At 45.1% G+C, this 23,351-nt stretch overlaps 2 protein-coding genes across 5 annotated transcripts in view; one reads left to right on the top strand and one right to left on the bottom strand.

Annotated features, from left to right (window-relative positions):
• CEBPZ (CCAAT enhancer binding protein zeta) overlaps window positions 1-11,623 on the bottom strand; it is an 81,209-nt gene extending 69,586 nt beyond the window's left edge. The window contains exons 1-3 of the mRNA XM_044290138.1: window positions 11,466-11,623; window positions 8,188-9,689; window positions 1,115-1,346 (exon numbers count right to left, since the gene is read on the bottom strand). Coding sequence (XP_044146073.1) covers window positions 1,115-1,346; window positions 8,188-9,689; window positions 11,466-11,564 — 1,833 coding nt within the window. The 5' untranslated portion in view covers window positions 11,565-11,623. The remainder of the gene's footprint in view (window positions 1-1,114; window positions 1,347-8,187; window positions 9,690-11,465) is intronic.
• Window positions 11,624-11,664: 41 nt separating this feature from the next.
• The window catches only part of NDUFAF7 (NADH:ubiquinone oxidoreductase complex assembly factor 7), a 152,866-nt gene continuing 141,179 nt past the window's right edge, over window positions 11,665-23,351 (top strand). For 3 of the 4 annotated variants that reach the window (XM_044290074.1, XM_044290077.1, XM_044290073.1), the window contains exon 1: window positions 11,666-11,746. In XM_044290074.1, coding sequence (XP_044146009.1) covers window positions 11,689-11,746 — 58 coding nt within the window. In that variant the 5' untranslated portion in view covers window positions 11,666-11,688. Of the gene's footprint in view, window positions 11,747-23,351 lie in introns of all 4 variants that reach the window. The other variant, XM_044290076.1, reaches the window with a different exon arrangement.

The raw sequence follows: 23,351 nt of genomic DNA, 5'->3' as shown, positions 1-23,351 counted from the left end.
GTTCGATCCAGCAGCCTGTACTTACGATCATAGCAGGCTGGATGCTGGAGGCAGGGCGGGCAGGCACTGGCAGCGTAACTCACTACGTCACGTGCCTGTGCCGCCTGCTTCATTCATAAAGTGGGCGGAGCAGGCACGTCACATAGGAAGTTACGCTGCCAGTGCCTGCCCGCCCAGCCTCCTGCCTCCAGCAACCAGCCTGCTATGATCTTAAGTACAGGCTGCTCAGTGCTGGATCGAACATATGTATAGTTAACCATTGCCTGCCTGCAGTTACAGATACCGTTAGTACAGTGAGCGGGACCCGGTGCAATAGAATACAGTGACTGCTCCCGGCACCGCTGCCATTATAAAACTAAAGGCCGGCCCCCAGCTCCTCCTCGCTGATACACACACTGCAAGCTGCACAGCGCGGCCAGTGTATCAGTGTAAAAATGGCAGCCTTCGCCCCCATTTTCCTTCCACTTTTAGGGGGGGGGGGGGCGTCTTATAGGGCAAAAAATACAGTAGTTTAAGGGTGTGCACAATTATGCAACCATATTTTATTTTTATATTTTTTCTTCCCTCTATCTAAAAGATTTCAGTTTGTTTTTCAATTGAGTTGTACAGTTTATAAGTCACATTAGAGGTGGAAAAATTTCTGAAATGATTTCTCTTTGTCTAATTTTTTTCACAGAAACCTGACATTTTAACAGGGGTGTGTAGACTTTTCATATCTAAAATAAATATATATTATATACATGCCATTACTTAAAAAAAAAAAAAATTGTGGGCATTTGACTTATTTCTTGTGACTGTACACCTTTGCTGTAACCAGGGACGTAGCTATAGTGGAATCAGGTAAGTGGCTGCTATGGGGCCTCACTCATAAGGCGCCCGCCCAGGACTCCCGCAGCAGTATTAGTCCCGCCGACTTTCATCTCATGTGTTTGGCCACCTTTACACTCCAAAAATTGTCCAATCCATGCAGTATCATAATTATTTCATGGGGGGGGGGGGGGGTGGGGGGGGTTACAGTCCTCTATAGCTGCATTTTAAGTATTCAATAAATACACACACACACAAAAAAAAAAGTTTACCAAAACCAGTAGGTTCATGTACCCAAAATACATACCCCATTTTCATGCAATAAAACCTTTAATCCTGGCTTTAATCTAAAAATCTCGGATACCAGGTATAAGGCTCCACAGATAAATGATGGCTTTTGGCCACATGTGACTTGTAGTAACCTCTTCACAAAAGCTTTCACCCGTCTCAATACAACATCAGCTTTCATTGATTTGAAGAGAAGATTGAGGAACATTGTCTGCTTGGAGCCCTGTGATAATCCAGGATCTAGAAGCTTTCTGTTAATTGAAAAAGTACAGTTAACACCGTCGTAACAACCTGGTATGTCAACTCTGGAAAAGTTCCAGTTTAGCTTACGCTATATCCAAGACAATATATTCACATGCTAAAGCTACATCTTACGAGCTTTCCTTACATAATATTCTAGCAAGTCTCCTGCATAAGGCCTCATGCACACGACCGTTGTTTGCATCCGTGGCCGCTGTGCCGTTTTCAGTTTTTTTCGCGGACCCATTGACTTTCAATGGGTCCGTGGAAAAATCGGAAAAGGCACAGTTTTGCAGCCGAGACCGTGATCCGTGTTTCCTGTACCTCCAAAAAATATATGACCTGTCCTATTTTTTTGACGGACAACGGTTCACGGACCCATTCAAGTCAATGGGTCCGTGAAAGAACACGGATGCACACAAGATTGGCATCCGTGTCCGTGATCCGTGGCCGTAGGTTACTTTCATACAGACGGATCCGAAGATCCGTCTGCATAAAAGCTTTTTCAGAGGTGAGTTTTCACTTCGTGAAAACTCAGATCCGACAGTATATTCTAACACAGAGGCGTTCCCATGGTGACGGGGACGCTTCAGGTTAGAACATAGTAAAAGAACTGTGTACATGACTGCCCCCTGCTGCCTTGCAGGTGCTGCCAGGCAGCAGGGGGCAGACTCCCCCCCCCCCCCCCTGTAGTTAACACATTGGTGGCCAGTGTGGCCGCCTCCCCCCCCCTCCCCTGTAGTTAACTTTTTGGTAGCCAGCCCCCCCTCCCCTCCCTCCCCTGTAGTTAACTCATTGGTGTCCAGTGGGCCCCCCCTCCCTCCCCTGTAATTAACTCATTGGTGTCCAGTGGGCCCTCTCCCCTCCCTCCCCTTCCTAATTAAAATCTCCCCCCCTATCATTGGTGGCAGTGGAGAGTACCGATTGGAGTCCCAGTTTAATCGCTGGGGCTCCAATCGGTAACCATGGCAACCGGGACGCTACTGCAGTCCCGGTTGCCATGGTTACTTAGCAATTTGTAGAAGCATCATACTTACCTGCGAGCAGCGATGTCTGTGTCCGGCCGGGAGCTCCTCCTACTGGTGACAGGTCTGTGCGGTGCATTGCCTAATGATCTGTCACTTACCAGTAGGAGGAGCTCCCGGCCGGACACAGACATCGCAGCTAAGTATGAAGCTTCTACAAATTGCTAAGTAACCATGGCAACCGGGACTACAGTAGCGTCCCGGTTGCCATGGTTACCGATCGGAGCCCCAGTGATTAAACTGGGACTCCGATCGGTACTCTCCACTGCCACCAATGATAGGGGGGGGAGATTTTAATTAGGAGGGGGAGGGAGGGGAGAGGGCCCACTGGCCACCAATGAGTTAACTACAGGGGAGGGAGGGGGGGCTGGCTACCAAAAAGTTATCTACAGGGGAGGGCTGGCTACCAATGAATTAACTACAGGGGAGGGAGGGGGCGGCCGCACTGGCCACCAATGAGTTAAAAACAGGGGGGGGGGGAACGCCTCTGTTAGAATATACTGTTGGATCTGAGTTTCACGATCTAGCTCATATCCGACAGTATATTCTAACAGAGGCGTTCCCATGGTGATGGGGACGCTTCAAGTTAAAATATACCATCGGATTGGAGAAAACTCTGATCCGATGGTATAAAAGGGACTCCTGACTTTACATTAAAAGTCAATGGGGGACGGATCCGTTTGCAATGGCACCATATTGTGTCAACGTCAAATGGATCCGTCCCCATTGACTTGCATTGTAATTCAGGACAGATCCATTTGGCTCCGCACGGCCAGGCGGACACCAAAACGACTTTTTTTCATGTCCGTGGATCCTCCAAAAATCCAGGAAGACCCACGGACGAAAAAACGGTCACGGACCCCATTTTTGCGGGCCGTCAAAAAATACTGTCGTGTGCATGAGGCCTAAATCGTATTTCAGCAGGACCTTTCTATATAGCTAGGGCATAGCATTTACCCTGTGAAAGCCAATTTTTATTACAGGAAGCAAGTAAAGGTTAGGCTGGATGGGGAATAAACAGAAAAGGACCACAAGGTCTATCCACTCTGCCCTTCTTTTCTTACCTAACTTAGGCTAGACGTGTGTTTATCACAGGCATGTTTAAATGCACTATCGATTTCCCAACCACGATAAAAAAATCCTGCAATTTTAGATTGTGCCCCCTTCTTCTTGTGTTGATTTTGCTTTTATTAAAAACATTCCCCTCCTGAATATTGTGTTTCTAACATAGTTTATGGTTTTGATCAGGCCCCCCCCCGTTTGCTTCTTTCCTCAAGGCTATACAGTTTAAGGGGGTCATTTATTACCAGATATATGCCAGTTTTATGGAGTATATGCAGAGCAAAGGTTATTTGCACCTCAATATTTGGACTTTTCCCCACTGACGCCAGGTCTAAAAAAGGGGGCGTGAGATGGGCAGGTAAGGGTCAGCATGCACGTCTCATTCATCATTTTCTATGCCCGTTTTAGGTGTCGAAAATGTTCTAAATTTAAGCCAGAAAGGTAGCCGTCCCTCTTCATAACTTCGGCAGTTCCACTACAAACGCCGGTCTTAATAAATGACTCCCTCAGTCTATCCTGTATCTTTTATGGTTAAGACCCTCCATTTTTAAAGCCTGCTTTTGAACCCATTCCATTTTATCTGTCTTTTTGTAGGTGGGGTCTCCAGAACTGGATGCAGACCCGCTAGATCACAATCTCTCTCCTCCTATTGGTTATACCTCTAGCTTCTCAGCTGCCTGCCCACAGTGTACCCGACCATTGTGATCCCACTTATCACCAGAACGGAGGGGTCCTTGTCTATATCGGCTGCAGGACAACGGTTCAGACCCCTACTGATCTAGCATTTATCAACTGTTCAGTGGCTAGGCAATAAATATTTGGGCAGAAAGACATGTAACTACAGAAAATATTTATATAAAACTGAATATTGTATATATTACTCATTATTAAATTCTTAAATAAAAAATACTTATAAGTAAAATGTGGCTCTATTGCATAAGCAAGCATATCTTTGCTATACATTTTTCTTTTCAAAACATCAATACTGTATGCAAATGGTTGTCTATTCTACATCTAAAAAATCTTTTACTGCACTGCAACCATTGCTGTTCAGGAGACAGATTTGCCTACATCGACTGAGCAGTTTTTGAATATGGTGCCCTGTATAAGAGCAGAACATTACAGGGCCAGGTCCACTCTACTATTTAACCCAAACGGTATTCATGTGGGCAATCACACAACTGTATTTTTGGCCCACATTCGATCTGCATTTTTTGGCGGATCAGATGAAGACTCATTCACTTTGATGGGGCCACTGAAAATGCGGACAGCACTCAGAATAAACTGCTTCGTTTAGCTTCTGGAGCTTTCACGTTTCATGCTGTTCTGTAACATATACACCACACATGCACAAAGTTGAACTTTGATTTTAGGGCTGCAGCTAACGATTATTTGAATAATCGATTAGTTGCCGATTAATTTCTACGATTAATCGATTAATCGGGAAAAACGACAAAATTACAAAACAGAGGTTTATATGATCTTACTTGAAAAATTATGTTCAAAGGCCATATTAAAACAAATTGTGGACGACACTTATGGGGGATCTGTGGACGACACTTATGGGGGATCTGTGGACGACACTTATGGGGGATCTGTGGACGACACTTATGGGGGATCTGTGGACGACACTTATGGGGGATCTGTGGACGACACTTATGGGGGATCTGTGGACGACACTTATGGGGGATCTGTGGACGACACTTATGGGGGATCTGTGGACGACACTTATGGGGGATCTGTGGACGACACTTATGGGGGATCTGTGGACGACACTTATGGGGGATCTGTGGACGACACTTATGGGGGATCTGTGGACGACACTTATGGGGGATCTGTGGACGACACTTATGGGGGATCTGTGGACGACACTTATGGGGGATCTGTGGACGACACTTATGGGGGATCTGTGGACGACACTTATGGGGGGATCTGTGGACGACATTTATGGGGGGATCTGTGGACGACACTTATGGGGGGATCTGTGGACGACACTTATGGGGGGATCTGTGGACGACACTTATGGGGGGGGATCTGTGGACGACACTTATGGGGGGGGATCTGTGGACGACACTTATGGGGGGATCTGTGGACGACACTTATGGGGGGGATCTGTGGACGACACTTATGGGGGGATCTGTGGACGACACTTATGGGGGATCTGTGGACGACACTTATGGGGGATCTGTGGACGACACTTATGGGGGATCTGTGGACGACACTTATGGGGGGGATCTGTGGACGACACTTATGGGGGGATCTGTGGACGACACTTATGGGGGGATCTGTGGACGGCGTTTATGGGGGATCTGTGGACGACACTATTATGGGGGATCTGTGGACGGCGTTTATGGGGGATCTGTGGACGGCGTTTATGGGGGATCTGTGGACGGCGTTTATGGGGGATCTGTGGACGGCGTTTATGGGGGATCTGTGGACGGCGTTTATGGGGGATCTGTGGACGACACTTATGGGGGATCTGTGGACGACACTATTATGGGGGATCTGTGGACGGCGTAGTTATGGAGAGGGGGATATGTGCACTGTTATGGGCATAACAGTGCACAGATCCCTTTCCTCATAACAGTGCACAGACCCCCCTTCCCATAGCAGTGCCATACACAGACCCCCCCTCCTCCCCATAGCAGTGCTATACACAGATCCTCCCCCCTCCCCATAGCAGTGCTATACACAGACCCCCCTTCCCCCTAACAGCCCCGGCGCTTGCATCTTTATTTTACCTTTTTACAATGACGCTCCCGCTCCTGTAACAGCCAGGCAGAGCGGACGGCGGCGTAACGTCACTCAATCACGTGACGCGCCTGCTCCGCCCACTTCATGAATGAAGGAGGCGGAGCAGGCGCGTCACGTGATTGAGTGACGTTACGCCGCCGTCCGCTCTGCCTGGCTGTTACAGGAGCGGGAGCGTCATTGTAAAAAGGTAAAATAAAGATGCAGCGCCCGCCCGCCCGCCCGCCCGAATAGCAACGAATCGGCGATTATTCGATAACTGGATTCGTCGACAACGAATCCAGTTATCGAATATAATCGATTACATCGATTAATCGTTGCAGCCCTATTTGATTTGGTCATATATCAGCTTAGAACATCATTCTAGAGCGGTAAGAGAGGGGCTGGAGACCAAGCCAGTCAGCCAGTGTGGGGGATTTATCACAGCTCTCTGCAGTTACTATATAGCAGGCATGGCCAACCTGTGGCTCTCCAGCTGTTGTAAAACTACAATTCCCACCATGCCCTGCAGGCATGGCCAACCTGTGGCTCTCCAGCTGTTGTAAAACTACAATTCCCACCATGCCCTGCTGTAGACTAATAGCTGTATGTAGTCTGGCATGCTGGGAGTTGTAGTTTTGCAACATCTGGAGAGCCTCAGGTTGGCCATCCCTGCTATATAGTGTGAAACTTAAAGGGACACTGACAGGCCCTATAAACATATTTAGTTATTACTGTGCAGTCATAGGTCTATTAAAGTGTATTCCAATGATATAAGAGTACTGCTTGTCTGCATTGTAAACCATGTAAAAACAACTTTATATTCATCTGTCAATCACCTTCCTTTATGCCCAAGGGGCGTTTTTACTCCTACCTTCGTGCCCAGCTGTCGCTTCCTAGCGCCGCCCAGCTCATTATTATTCACTGTCAGATCCCGCGCATGCCCGATTGAGGCCGATGCCCATAAGTCTCTATCGGACTATCTGCACATGCACTGGATACCTGTATCCGGCACCCTCCCAAGCCTGAAATTGTATGCGCCTGCGTCCCATTTTCTTCTATGCGGCTGCTCTCTGTCTCCTGCTGCGTCTGCGACGGATCTCTCCTCTCCTTGCGCGGGATCTGACAGGAATGTAAGAGCCGCCCAGCGCAGTGAATAATAATGAGCTGGGCGGCGGTAGGAAACGACAGTTTGGGGCGCGGCTGGGCACGAAGGTAGGAGAAAAACCACCCCTTGGGCACAAAGGAAGGTGATTGACAGATGAATATAAAGTTGTTTGTACAAGGTATATTTATGAAATATGTTTATAGGGCCTGTCAGTGTCCCTTTAAGCTGCAGAAGCCAAACAAAGGAAATATTAAAACATCTTAATATTAACCTATTACAAAGGGTCTTAGACATGGTGGGTGGGGACTAGCTGCCATCCACTGCACACTCAGAGTAGAGAAATTGCTTACTATGCTTTTCTTACTCACTCAAAAGTATGCGCCAGGACTATGAAGGACATTACAGATGGGTAGTGACCAGTACCGGTTGTGAATTTGGCACTTTTGCCGAGATATAAACCCCCTGTATAACTGTGCAGTCTGTTTGAGTCCTGTCCCATTCATGCTGCGGCTTACTCCTAACCCCCTCACCTCTCCATAGACTTGCATTTACATATGTAATATAATCCTCCAGAGGAGCTAGACATCTCAGGACAAAACTGAAAAGCAAGTAGCAAGGGGAATGGGGGGGGGGACATTGAACTAGACATTTCTCACTGAAAGCATAATCCAATTTCTTGTGGTTGCTTTTACTATTGATTTACGCAAAGTTGTATGAAAGTACAGTGGAGAAATCTTACAAAACTACCTGGCAAATTCTGAAATTAGGTTGCTAAGGGCAACTCAACAGAGCAGCAGCGAGCATTTTACTTTTAAAAGTCTTCCTAAAAAGTAAGCAGAGGAATTCCGAGATACAAAACTGAATGGATAAAAACATAAGATAACAAAAGGCAAATATAAATCTACCAGAAGAAGCCATATTGCTTACCTATACAAAGCGGCAAAGTACCTATTAGACACAGTCTGTTGGGAATCCATGACTTGGAACAGAAGCATTAGGATCTGCACCCCTGTGTTGAAGTTTACAACGTGCAGGATTTTGAACAGGGTATCTAGCTGCTCTTTCACCTTTTCACTTCCTATGTTGGCATAGGGATATGCTCTATTAACCCCAGTCAATAAAGCCCTCAAAATTTTGGTGTCAATTTCTTTTTTCTTTATGCAAGCCCGAAAAAAACAAAAATAAACTGTAATGAGTTGATTTGCTAAATCTGATTCTTCGTGGGAGAACATCATCTGATTCAAAAAGCAAATGCCATAGTACTGAGCCTTCTCCTCGATGTTAGGCCGATACAGGAGTCGTTCTACTTCTAGACAAACCACTACTTTCATGTTTGGATGTTTATTCAGTAACATCTCGAGTAAATAGGAGGCTTTAGTGGCCACTCTATACTGTGGGTCCCCAAGTTTATTGACCAACAAGACTAGAAGGGTCTTCTCCTCTTCAGGTTTATTACAGAGAATTTCATGAATCACATTCAGAGATTTTGCTTTGGTTGCGATCAAACTGTCATGAGTCAAGGTCTCTAACACCTTGACAAATTCTGCCACGTGCGATTTCAGCTGCTCTTCGAAATACCACAATATGAGGCGGCGGTCTCTGGCATCTCTGTTACCACTGGAGATCTCTTCAAGTTTATCAAAGGGATGCTGGACAAAAGTGTGAAGTTTGCGATTGTCCGGCAGAAGGTCGGACTGGAGCAAATCTTTAAAGGTATCCAATGCCATGATGTTTTGTCGTTTGCTGCCTTTTTTCCTAATCAAGCTTACAAGGTTTTCTACAAACTGTAAAGTATGAACGGGGGCATCCTGGATAAGAACTATCATTGCAGCCATTCTGTCCGCTAATGTGCCCGTGGACACAACCGTTTTCATCCACACTGTGTTAGCCCCTTTACTGAGCTCTTTCTTAGTGTTGTACAGATTTACCTCGTGTTCATATAGTTTCTCGGCTAAAGCTTTGTACTTCTGTACATCATCTTCATTCTGTGACTGCGTTGTAAACTCTTTAGCATAGTCATGGTCATACCACTTTCCCCCAGGTTTCAAAAGCAGAATTGACCGTCCTGTGAATTCAAAGACAGGCTTCCCCTTGCTCTTACATGCCACACTTCTCACGTTGCGCTCCTTTTTTGAGACATTCGATTTTTCCTTTCCCTCTTTGTCTTTCCTATTTTGTATTTCATTTGACATGTTCCCTTTATTGGCCACGTCCTTCTCTTTAGTAGAGATTTTAGTTTCCTTTTTCTTCTCTTCATGTTCAGTAGGGTCATCATCTTGTTCTAATACTTCTTTGGTTATTTTTTGGATGCCCAACTTTTCTATGAACGCCTTCAATTCACCGTCTTCTAGATCATCTATTTCACCTTTCTTGCCACTGTCCAATAATTCACCTGTGTCTTGCAAGCCAGCAAGCATTACATAATCTTGCTAAATGTGGGGGAAAAAGAGGTAAATCATTTTAAGTATTAATGCCTAAAATGCATGAATTCTTATGGTATATGTAATAAACAATTTAGAACATTCTATGTACAGAACTACATCTTGTTAAAATCAATGATTAGGTCACAAGATCATATCGATATATGTGATAACGTAACCTGAGTAATGATAATGCACATCTAGAGAGTGGTGAGAACGGTAGCTCTCCAGCCATCAAAATCTACCCCGACAACTGCTGTTCACCCAGGAATACAGAGAACATGGAAATAAATGTTCTGTACTGTAGGACAGGTCATCAGCATCTGATAGGTGCAGGACCCCCACTGGTCAGCTGTTTGAGAAGGCACTGGCGCTGCTGTTAGTGTACATTATATAGCGGCTGTGCTTGGTATCGCACTCAACCCCATCCACTTCAATGGGGCGGAGTGCAATAGCAAGCACAGCCGCTATATAATGTACAGTACTGTGCTTGGTAAGCTACACATACGCGGCGGAGATCGCCATACCTCAGTGCCTACACATACGCGGCGGAGATCGCCATACCTCAGTGCCTACACATACGCGGCGGAGATCGCCATACCTCAGTGCCTACACATACGCGGCGGAGATCGCCATACCTCAGTGCCTACACATACGCGGCGGAGATCGCCATACCTCAGTGCCTACACATACGCGGCGGAGATCGCCATACCTCAGTGCCTACACATACGCGGCGGAGATCGCCATACCTCAGTGCCTACACATACGCGGCGGAGATCGCCATACCTCAGTGCCTACACATACGCGGCGGAGATCGCCATACCTCAGTGCCTACACATACGCGGCGGAGATCGCCATACCTCAGTGCCTACACATACGCGGCGGAGATCGCCATACCTCAGTGCCTACACATACGCGGCGGAGATCGCCATACCTCAGTGCCTACACATACGCGGCGGAGATCGCCATACCTCAGTGCCTACACATACGCGGCGGAGATCGCCATACCTCAGTGCCTACACATACGCGGCGGAGATCGCCATACCTCAGTGCCTACACATACGCGGCAGAGATCGCCATACCTCAGTGCCTAAACATACGCGGCGGAGATCGCCATACCTCAGTGCCTACACATACGCGGCGGAGATCGCCATACCTCAGTGCCTACACATACGCGGCGGAGATCGCCATACCTCAGTGCCTACACATACGCGGCGGAGATCGCCATACCTCAGTGCCTACACATACGCGGCGGAGATCGCCATACCTCAGTGCCTACACATACGCGGCGGAGATCGCCATACCTCAGTGCCTACACATACGCGGCGGAGATCGCCATACCTCAGTGCCTACACATACGCGGCGGAGATCGCCATACCTCAGTGCCTACACATACGCGGCGGAGATCGCCATACCTCAGTGCCTACACATACGCGGCGGAGATCGCCATACCTCAGTGCCTACACATACGCGGCGGAGATCGCCATACCTCAGTGCCTACACATACGCGGCGGAGATCGCCATACCTCAGTGCCTACACATACGCGGCGGAGATCGCCATACCTCAGTGCCTACACATACGCGGCGGAGATCGCCATACCTCAGTGCCTACACATACGCGGCGGAGATCGCCATACCTCAGTGCCTACACATACGCGGCGGAGATCGCCATACCTCAGTGCCTAGACATACAAGGTGGACATCACCATACCTTATTGCCCACACATACAAGGTGGAGTTCACCATACCTTAGTGCCCACACATACAAGGTGGAGTCCACCATACCTTAGTGCCACCTAAGCGCAACACCTCCTCCAGCGTGAAACCATCTCCGCCAGCGTCTTCGTCGCTCCACTCTCCCTCCACATCCATGCCGTTCTCCATCTCGTCAATCGCTCAGTAGCTGTAACAGCGTGGGACCCGCAGCACCGGAAGTCACGTGCTTCCCGCGACTTCCGGATATGAGTTTCCATCCAGCTCAGGAACGTGTCAGAGGTTGCTGTGCAGCATGAGCGCGCTCGTCAGGCTCCAGCAGTGCGGGAGAAGAGCGCTTCACGCGCGTTCTGGTAAGCGCTCTCACACTGACTGGAGCTGCTGGGAATTCTAGTTCCCCAGTAGTCAGAAGGACCATTAGCCATGGGGTTTAAGAATCTCTCAGACTTACTGATGACCATCTCTTTTAGGACGAGGCTGAAGTTGTTTTTTTATTCGTCAGTCACTTATTCACATCATTTGGATTTTTATTTTTTTTAAAAGAATTTTGAGGACAACTTATCAACAGTAAGGCCCCTTTCACACGGACGAGATTTCTGCATGGGTCCAATGTGTGAGTTGAACGCATTGCACCCGCACTGAATCCGGACCCATTCATTTCTATGGTGCTGTGCACATGAGCATTGATTTTCACGCATCACTTGTGTGTTGCGTGAAAACCGCCGCAAGCTCTATTTTGTACGTTTTTCACGCAACGCAGGCCCCATAGAAGTGAATGGGGCTGCGTGAAAATCGCAAGCAACTGCGGATGCGGTGCAATTTTCACGCATGGCTGCTAGGAGACGATCAGGATGAGGACCCGATCATTATTATTTTCCCATATAACATGGTTATAAGGGAAAATAATTGCATTCTTAATACAGAATGCATAGTACAATAGGGCTGGAGGGGTTAAAAAAAAAAAATTAACTCACCTTAATCCATTTGTTTGTGCAGCCCGTCTTCTCTTCTGCCTTCATCTGTGAGGAAAAGGACCTGTGGTGACGTCACTGCGCTCATCACATGGTTCATCACATGATCCATCACCATGTTGATGGACCATGTGATGAGCACAGTGACATCATCAAAGGTCCTATTCCTCAAAGAAGAAGACAGAAGAGAAGCTGGGCTGCGTGAACAACTGGATTACGGTGAGCTACATTTTTTTATATATATTTTTTTAACCCCTCCAGCCCTAGTAGTATGCATTCTGTATTAGGAATGCTATTATTTTCCCTTATAACCATGTTATAAGGGAAAATAATACAATCTATACAACACCTAACCCAAACTTTCGGGTTTGGGTGTGTGCGAAAAAAATTGCGCATTTTCCCGCGACGCACCCGCATCTTATCCGGGCCAAAAACATGACGCCCATGTGAAAGATGCCTAACGGAAAAAGATGCAGTGAGGAGCAGTCCTTAACCCCCTTAAGGACACGGCCATATTGCACCTTAAGGACCAGTACATTTTTTGCAAATCTGACCAGTGTCACTTTATGTGGTGATAACTTTAAAACGATTTGACTTATCCAGGCCATTCTGAGATTGTTTTTCCGTCACATATTGTATCATGACACTGGTAAAATAGAGTAAAAAAAAATTATTTTTTATAAAAAAATACCAAATTTACAAAAAATTTAGAAAAATTAGCAAATTTCCAAGCTTCAATTTCTCTACTTCTATAATACATAGTCATACCTCCAAAAAATAGTTATTACTTTACATTCCTCATATGTCTACTTCATGTTTGGATCATTTTGGGAATGACATTTTATTTTTTGGGTTTGTTACAAGGCTTAGAAGTTTAGAAGCAAATCTTGAAATTTTTCAAAAACCCACTTTTTAACCTCTTCCGGACACATGATGTCCCGGTACTTAAGGACACATGACGTACCGGTATGTAATGTGTAGTTCCGATCACCGGCGGGCGGTGATCGGAACATAGTGCCTGCTCAAATAATTGAGCAGGCACCCGGGGACAATGCGCTGTGACCCCCCCGTGTCGGCGATCGGCGCAAACCGCAGTTCAATTCAGACCTGCGGTTTGGGGCTTTTACAGGTTGCGGCGGGCTGCGGTGCCATCGGTTCCCCGTGGGGCTGTAGGGGGGAACCTGATGGCATGGAAGGCAACGCGATGCCTTCCTGAGGCATCGGCACTGCCAGCCTGTGAGATCCAGCCCCCTAGATCTCACAGGCCAGAAGCTGTATGAGTAATACACACTGTATTACTCATATAGCCAATGCATTCCAATACAAAAGTATTGGAATGCATTGTAAAGGGGATTAGACCCCCAAAGTGGGACAAAAAATAAAGTGAAAAAATAAAGTTTCCCCCCCCCCCAAAAATTTAGTTTCAAGTAAAAATAAACAAAAATGCAATTTTCCCCAAATAAAGTAAAAAAAAATTTGGGGAAAATATTAGGTATCGCCGCGTCTGTATCGACCGGCTCTATAAACATATGACATGACCTAACCCCTCAGATGAACACCGTAAAAAATAAAAACTGTGCTAAATAAAAAAAAAATTGTCACCTTACATCACAAAAAGTACAACAGCAAGCGATCAAAAAGGCGTATGACCACCAAAATTAACCAATCTAACCCTCACCTCATCCCGCAAAAAATGAGTCCCTACCTAAGACAATCGCCCCAAAAAAGTAAAATAAACTATGGCTCAGAATATGGAGACACTAAAACATCTTTAAAAAAAAAACTGTTAATGTGTAAAACTTAAGTAAATAAAAAAAAAAGTATACTTATTAGGTATCGCCATGTCCGTAATAACCTGCTCTATAAAAATGTCACATGACCTAACCCCTTAGGTGAACACCATAAAAAAAATAAAACGGTGTAAAAAAAGCAATTTTTCCTTATCATCCACCATGACGGCTACCATAGAGAGATTGACCCTTGTCCTCTATAGGTGCAGGAACACAGAGAGTTTAAAAGGCCACCACCCACTCTCATCCTCAGTGTTTTCCTGTCCCTATGGAGCACCTACACAGAGCACCTTCTGTGGGAGGTATCATTTTTAGAAGAATTGTTCGGTACCTGATTAGTGAGGTATCGTTTGCCATCTCCCTCTGCCCTTCTGCGGTAGATTCCAACGCTGGGCAGAGGTGTAGCACTCGAGGGAACTCGTCACTGTTATTGGGGGCCTGCTTTCCCTCCATGACCTGGGGTCTCCCTTCGGTGAGGAAGCAGACCGCCATAAGCGCGGCACGCCGGCATCGTTACCTGCCGCAGGTCCGGCACTCAGGCACTTCCGGGTGGGGGCGGGGCTAGCAGCAGTGGAGAGCGTGCGCCTGCCTACGAATGACGTCAGACGCCGCACGGCGCATGTAAGAGCGGCATATTCGAATGACTCCTGCCTCCACTGTGAGTCCTATTCAGCTTCAGGAGACACGTCTGCTCCAGATAGCCCAGCAAGCCATATGGAATCGGCGGACCATCCCTCGGCCATTCCAACAGTGGGTTACGCTGTGGGGGATAAGAAACAAATGTTTTTATTAGTGTGCCTTATGCTTGTCTAATGCATAGTTGCTCCTCTCTTATAGGGAGCAAAAGCTAAGATCAAGGCCAGAAACGCAAGATGTGCTACTTGTGCTAAAAGGTTACAGGATGGCTATACTAAAAAACTTTGTCATCCTTGTATTAATGATCTGGTAAAAGAGGAGCAACCGTCTATCCTCATGGAGGTTAAGTCCATGATACAGAGTGAAATTAAGTCCTTCTTGGCCTCGCTTAAGTCTGTTTCCTTCCCTCTGCCCAAAAAAACAGAATATCTATTTCATCCTCCTCTGATGCTGAGGACATGGACTTGGGTGCCTCCGACTCCAGACAGTTTGATCATGACGACAACTGGTCTCAGAGCGAAATTGTGGAGGATGCGAAGATTTTTTACTTTTCTTCTGAAGACATTGACAATCTATTGGGAGCCTACTATGGGCATTGAGGATATCCAAAAGCCCAAATCGGTTCAGGACGAAATGTTTGGAGGACTAGGAACAAAGAAATCTAAAGTCTTTCCCGTAAATGAAAACATAAGGGACATGATCCTAGATGAATGGAGTGATCCTAAAAAGAGACTGGGAGTCTCTAGAGAATTTAAACAAAGATTGTTGTTTGACCGGGCTGAAACAAAAATCTTTAACGAGACACCAAAAATCGACGTTCAGGTCGCAAAGGTGGTAAAGAAGACTTCCCTCCCATTTGAGCAGGGCTGTGGAGTCGGAGTCGAGGAGTCGGAGTCGGAGTCAATTTTGGGTACCTGGAGTCGGAGTCGGCAAAAAATGAACCGACTCCGACTCCTACTAAATTTAAATTGGAATAAAAAAAAAAAAATGCAAGTTTAAATGTCCGAATTCATAAACAGTTATAATTAATGACTTCTCTACTGTAAGAATAAAGGCCAATGCATGCCTCATGTAACCGCAAAACAAACGCGTTCAGTGATGTGAAGAAGCATGCTTTTCATATGCTTCACTATATGGCACGCAATGCACAATTTGGAGTGGCAATACATATACTTTCCATTGTGTTGTGTTCTGATGTTACAGGGAACACAATGCCCATGGTTTACCTAGCCTCTCACTGATAAGGGATTAAGTAAATATGTGTTTTGCAGGACTAGAGACACTTGTATAAGTGAAGGGAATGGAGGGTCAATAGTTCAAGACTGAAGCTGTAAACCATTGGAAAAACTGCTGTCATTCAGCTAAGGCCCCATGCACACGGCCGTGTTTCACGGCCGTGTGCGGGCCGTGGAACCGCGGCCTGGATCCCTCCTGAGAGCAGGAGCGCACGGCGTCACTGGTTGCTATGACGCCGTGCGCTCCCTGCTGCCGGCACAGTACAGTAATACACTGGTATGATCTATACCAGTGTATTACTGTACTGTGCCGGCAGCAGGGAGCGCACGGCGTCATAGCAACCAGTGACGCCGTGCGCTCCTGCTCTCAGGAGGGATCCAGGCCGCGGTTCCACGGCCCGCACACGGCCGTGTGCATGGGGCCTAAGGCTATAAAACGTGTAAACTCAGAATGTTATCTTAAACTTTAAACATGACTATGGGATTATTCTAGGGAAATCATGTTTTAAAATAAATGTCCCTTCCTGGATCCTCCCACTGCCCTATCTTCAGCAGAAGATCAGCACACAAAGGAGAAGGTAGCAGCTTCTGCCCAACTACCTCTCTGTGCTAGAAGAGCTTAGAAGAACTTCTTTCTTTCCTTCAAGGAATGTATAAAATACATTTGCATATTAAATACAGAGGAGTCGGAGTCGAGGAGTCGGAGTCGGAAGTACAAAATACTGAGGAGTCGGAGTCGGAGCATTTATCTACCGACTCCACAGCCCTGCATTTGAGGACTCTTCACAATTAGTGTTAAGCCTATAGAGAAGAAATAGCGTGCTCATAAAAACAATACCTTTATTATAAATTAACGGGTAAATGGAGCAGAAAACTGCTCAAATGGTGACCATGACCTAACAGAAGATTGGTTAAGTCTTTTGACTCCTACTGTGATTATGATACCACAAGAAAATAAATAAAATACTTTATAGGAATAAACCTATAGTCATACAGGTAATTAGGTATTTATATCCGCCGGACAGGTAATAGGGGGTATTTAAAGGGAGGGGAGTAACTCTCCCTGGGTGTCACTAAAAATCTAGGCCCTAAGCCCAGGGATATCCCCAGATGGTTGAGATACCCTGTCCTCGTACCTATGGCTATAGTCGACCTATAATAACCCTACTTAGATGGTAAATAATGATGAATACATATAAACCCCGACTTGTTTCACCTGCGCCTGGCAGATCATCAGGGGGTGGTAGACAGACCCTAAATTGTAGGGCAAAAAAAGATACACAAGACAAATAAAGATAGAATCCAGCTTCTTGTGGAGTAAAAAATAGTTCTTTATTGGTTCATCATATCAATCTTGATGAAGGGCTGGATTCTGTAGCCCAAAACATGTTGCTGTACACTTTTTTTCTTGTGATTTTGGTGGATTTTATATGATGAGCCAATAAAGAACAATTTTTTTACTCCACAAGAAGCTAGATTCTCTCTTTCTATTGGATATTCTATTAGGCCCAGTTCTGGCCTTTTTTCCGTGCTTCGTGGATTAAAGTCAGAGGTGAGAGCTGCAGCCATTTCTATCATTGTTTTGGACAAGATAAATAAACAAATGATACTCAGCTCCTGTATACAGTCAATGGGAAGTATATGATGATACGGAGTCCTGTCAATTGATAGCCTGTAAAAGAAGGATTGATATAAGGACTACTGAAACAATGTCCACAGGGTTTCTGTGTCATATACTTACTGATCAGGACGGACCCACTGTCTAACTTCACAGATGTTGGGGGGAGCTGATGTGGCCGGTCTGTAGAAGCCAGTGCTCAGTATTTAAGCACTGGTGTCATCTAACACTTCCTGATTCTTCACAATTATCTGACCCTATGGAGAGGAAAGCCGATTCTCTGCTACATAAATGCTAGGAGACTTCCATGTTGGGTATTAAGACCAACATAGCTGCGACATCAGTTGCCAGAACTATGTATATCTGGCTTAATGAGCTTGAGAATCACTTAAAAAACAAGACTCCCAGGGAAGAAATCCTAGGTTCCATCACCCTTCTTAGATCCGCCACTGCCTTTTTAGCTGACACCTCTGCGGAATCTGTCAGATTTGCTGCGAAGGACACAGCTCTATCAAACGCTGCGAGAAGGGCGCTATGGGTTAAGTCCTGGGGAGGCGACAGAGCATCGAAAGCCAAACTATGTTCCATTGCCTTCTCTGGAGAGTATGTGTTCGGGCCTGTTCTCGACACAATCTTGGAAAAGGCAGCGGACACAAAAAAGGGGTTCCCAGAAGAGAAAAAGAGAAAACCTTTTTGTCCCTACTCTTCCCAGTCAAAATCCTAAAGAGGTAAAGGGAAGACGGGACGATGGAGTTATCCGAAAGGAGCCAAAGGCTGGGGTTTCCGCCTCAATCCCCAAAATAAACAGTCCAATAAGCAACAACGCCAGTGTCGGGGGAAGATTGAGGAATTTTCTATCGCCATGGCAGAAGGTGACCCAAAATCCCTGCGCCCTAAATATAATCCAAAGCGGATACTGCATAGAATTTTCCTCAAAACCCCCAAAAAGATTCCAAGTGACAGCCCAAGCGTGTTATAAAAGATCTGGCAGGGAGTCCTAGACTTAAAAACTTCAGGCGTCATAACAGAGGTCCCCAAGCCAGAAAGGGGGAGAGGGTTTTACTCAAGACTATTCCTGGTCCAAAAACCCGACGGATCCTCCCGTGCCATCATAAACCTCAAAGAATTAAACAAGCATGTAACTTACTGAAAATTCAAGATGGAGTCTATTGCGTCCATAATTCCCCTAATCAAAAAGGGGGCATACATGACATCCATCGACCTCAAGGACGCATACTATCATGTCCCAATACATCAAAAATCGCAAACCTACCTCAGGTTTGCACTAAAAGATCAGAAAGGCATAATAAATCATTTCATCTGCCCCAAGGGTTTTTACGAAAATTATAATAGAAATGATAGCATATTTCAGACTAGAGGGTCTAAAAATTTTCCCTTATTTAGACGACTTCCTCATTGTAGGAGAGTCTTCGCTGACAACATCCAGGCTGACCGACTACATCATACAGGAGATGTAAAAACTGGGCTGGTTAATAAACACGAAAAAGTCTTGTTTAATACCAGACTCAAAAAAATAAATTCTGGGAGTATTGCTAGACTCAAGTTCCCTGTCGTTATCCCTCCCACTAGAAAAGATAGAAGCTTTCAGGGAAAGGATACAAAAATTCCAGACTTGATAAGAGAAGCCATGAGCATAATGGGGTCAATGACATCATGCATTACCACCGTAGCTTGAGCCCAAGACCACTCCAGAACGACAAAAACCTGGATACTGCGAAATTGGGATGGAGAGCAATCCTCCTTGGACGGAAAACTATCAATTCCTCACCATGTAAAACTAGACATAAATTGGTGGAAGGAAAGAAAGAACCAATTAAATTGCATAACCTGGGAGACAGTCCCAGAGGTCCAAATCATAACGGATGCAAGCGGCCAGGGATGGGGTGCGAAAGTGGACTCCTCAAACTGGCAAGGCAAATGGTCAGACGAATTAAAAACCAGATCGTCAAATTGCAAAGAGTTGAGAGCCATGTGGGAAACCATAAAAGTATCTCAAAACCTACTACTCAAAAAACATCTGAAAGTATTTTCAGACAATACAACAACGGTAGCCTACCTAAAACACCAGGGGTGCACGAAATCTCCAATTCTAAAGAAGCTTGCAGAACAAATCTTCCGATGGGCAGAAGAAAATGTTCTTTCCGTTACAGCCGTCCATTTGAAAGGCTCAGAAAATATAGAAGCAGACTACCTCAGCAGGAAGACTCTAGACCCAGGGAGTGGTCTTTGTGCCAGGAAACTTTTCTGAAAATTTGCAAGAAATGGGGAACCCCCCCAAATAGACCTGTTCGCGTCAAAACTAAATGCAAAAGTAGATCGATTCTGCTCTAAAAAAAAATGCTGCTCCTGGCTAGGAGATTCCTCTCCAAATAAATCTCCCCCTTGCATTCAAAATTTTTTAGATTTTCTCCACAGGGGCATGGGACTTAAACCGAGTACGTTAAAGGGAGTCTGTCACCAGATTTTGACCTTATAGACCGCTTACATAGCGCTCTAGCATAGCAGTCTATGATTCTAATGGTACCTTTGATGTTTTCTTTAGACTTTAGCGTCCCGGCAGCCATGGTAACCATTCCGAAAAAGCTAAACGTCGGATCCGGCAATGCGCCGAAACGACGTTTAGCTTAAGGCCGGATCCGGATCAATGCCTTTCAATGGGCATTAATTCCGGATCCGGCCTTGCGGCAAGTCTTCAGGATTTTTGGCCGGAGCAAAAAGCGCAGCATGCTGCGGTATTTTCTCCGGCCAAAAAACGTTCCGTTCCTGATGCATCCTGAACGGATTTCACTCCATTCAGAATGCATTAGGATAAAACTGATCAGGATTCTTCCGGCATAGAGCCCTGACGACAGAACTCTATGCCGGAAGAAAAGAACGCAGATGTGAAAGAGCCCTTATTCTTTATATTATTTTCTATTTTTTTTATATATCTGCAGTTATTTCTGGTCTATTAGTTTATCAAGGTTCCTACTTCCATCACATATGTAGTTTTTGTTGCGGGGTGCTCCTATATTGTAGATCATTACCCTAATCTCTAGGGTCAGTGATGTAATCTTTACTGTGTTACCAGTCGTTGTTGTCACAGCCTCTGCTGCTTATATGCGCCTCTTATTTCCTATCAACTAATATTGTTGGCCTATATTATCCCTATATCTGCTGCCGACTATGTCTCTTTATAAATCCGCTCGTATATTTGAGCTTTACCCGCTTCACAATGTCTAAAACTTAACACTCAGATACCCTCAGATACCCTTCAGGGGATAATGCAGGTATGAGTGTTGGGGGCAGACACCATCTCTTGAAGACTCGTGTTGGCTCACGTGTTCTTGTGCACCAGTGACATTCCAATACGTCATCTTTCCTTTTTTCACTTTTGCCGCGCCTTCTATTTCCAGATTGGTCACCATTCAAGGTTTGATGACTCATAGTTGTGCGATGCGGCTTCAAGACTTTTTTATTCCTCTTAATTTCCAATCACATTCTCGCGATGTCTTTGGTATAGTCGCGCGGACTTGAGCGTTCATTTGTCGTCATCTATACCTTTGCAATGCTTACTACACATATCTCGCGCATGCGCGTACACTTTGTAACTTTTTTCTCCGCTACTTATCCCCACTTTATCCTAGGTTTACACTGGCGCAGTCGCGAGAACTTGAATCCCTTTACAGAGTTTCTTTGTTTGTATCATCCACTAAGGTATATACGTACCCCATTCTTTTTAATCACTGGGTCCGCTTAGTGATTCTTGTGCATTCATCCTATACATTTACTGACTGCACCGATTCTTCATAGTGCCGGCATTATTGTATAGTTTTTGAATAAATCTATTCTATGGCTTGACGTCTTTTATGTTCACTTTCAGTTTTCTCTTATCGATCATAATTACTTTCTCCCATGGTATGTCTATATATATATATATATATATATATATGTGTGTGTGTATATATATATATATATATATATATATATATAAATATATTATAGGCTTATTTTTTACTTATTGAGAGATTTCCTTGTCTGGCATCAATTTATATATTTTCAATAGGTGACCCCATTGAGTATATTATAGTATAATATACGAGCGGATTTGTAAAGAGACATAGTCGGCAGCAGATATAGGAATAATATAAGCCAACTATATTAGTTGATAGGAAATAAGAGGCGCATACAAGCAGCAGAGACTGTGACAACAACGACTGGTAACACAGTAAAGATTACATCATTGACCCTAGAGATCAGGGTAATGATCTACAATATAGGAGAGCCCCCCCCCCAAAAAACTACATAGGTGATGGAAGTAGGAACCTTGATAAACTAATAGGCCAGAAATACCTGCTGATATATAAATAATATAAAGAATAAGACTGAGCGGGCCCGCACCACTGATAGTTTTACAGAGTCTATAGAGAATATATGTAAACTAAAAAACAGTACTTGATCCAAGAACGTAATTAGATCCTTAGTGATCACCAGTTAGTGTTCTAAAAAAGGAGGACAGTGCAGCGGGTGACCACGGAGCAGTAGCAAGCACTTCACTCCCACTCTGTGGTCACATGACACCAACGAATCCTCGATGCAAAAAATTTGCCATGAGGATTTTTTTTTTGTGTAGAATTTCGATACCATAAAAAAGTATTGCGATACTCTATACCACACGAAAAAAAAGAAAACACCAAAAAAGCTGTGTGCATTCCGCATTTTATGGAACATCCGGTCTGTAATAGAACAGTCCTATCCTATTTTTTTGTTGGACAAGGTAACTGAAAAATGGCAAAGCGTTTACCGCTTAGGAGATATTTTAAAATATTTTAATAGAACTTTTTTGCATGTGGCAATACCTAATATATTTTTTAATTGCGTTTAGATTTGTATATATAAAATTGGGAAAGAGGGTGATTTAAACTTTTAATATTTTGGTTGTTTTTTTTAAACTTTTTTTTTTTCTACTTTCGCCACCTCCCAACCAATCGGAGACCCACCATTTCACTGCTTGAGCTTCGATTGAAAGCTGCCACTGCCACCAATGAATATACAAAGAAGGGGTGGTGCATTGCGCCACTAATTATGATTATAATACTAGGGTGGGGGGCACACTACGCCAGCAATTAAAATAATATTGGGGTAGAGGGGTGCACTGCGCCACCAATGCATATAAGTTATCACTAAATACAAATGTAGGCGGCGGGTGACAGCCGACACGCGCCCTCAATGACTGGGCACAGCGATCTGCTGAACCTCATCTATTAACCCCTCAGGTGCCGCACCTGAAGGGTTAATAAACAAAGTTTGGCGGATCGCTGTACCCTGTCATAGAGGCCAGGTATGTGATATTGCCTGCACCCGCCTACATTTGTATTTAGGAATAAATTATATTAATTGGTAGTGCAGTGGCCACAGTCCCTCCCCTCCTCCTCAGTACTATCTCCTCATTGGTGGCAGTGGTGGCCGTGTCAAAGTGGGGAGGAACTCTCTCCTTCTCCACTGTGCTGCTGAAGAGAACATGGTTCGCACTGAGAGCTGCGCGTGCCATGTTCTCTAACAGATACTAAACCGCGTAGTAGCGCAGCCTAGTATCTGAAAATGGTCAATCCCGTTTTATCGATCCGGACACAAAAGTATTGATTGGATATTGATAATTCATTACCCAATGCAACCCTAATGCCTTATATTAACTTTGTCTACATAAT

This window comes from Bufo gargarizans, chromosome 4 (assembly GCF_014858855.1).
Source record: "Bufo gargarizans isolate SCDJY-AF-19 chromosome 4, ASM1485885v1, whole genome shotgun sequence".
Lineage (NCBI taxonomy): Eukaryota > Metazoa > Chordata > Amphibia > Anura > Bufonidae > Bufo > Bufo gargarizans.
This window is presented reverse-complemented; position numbering and strand designations above follow the sequence as displayed.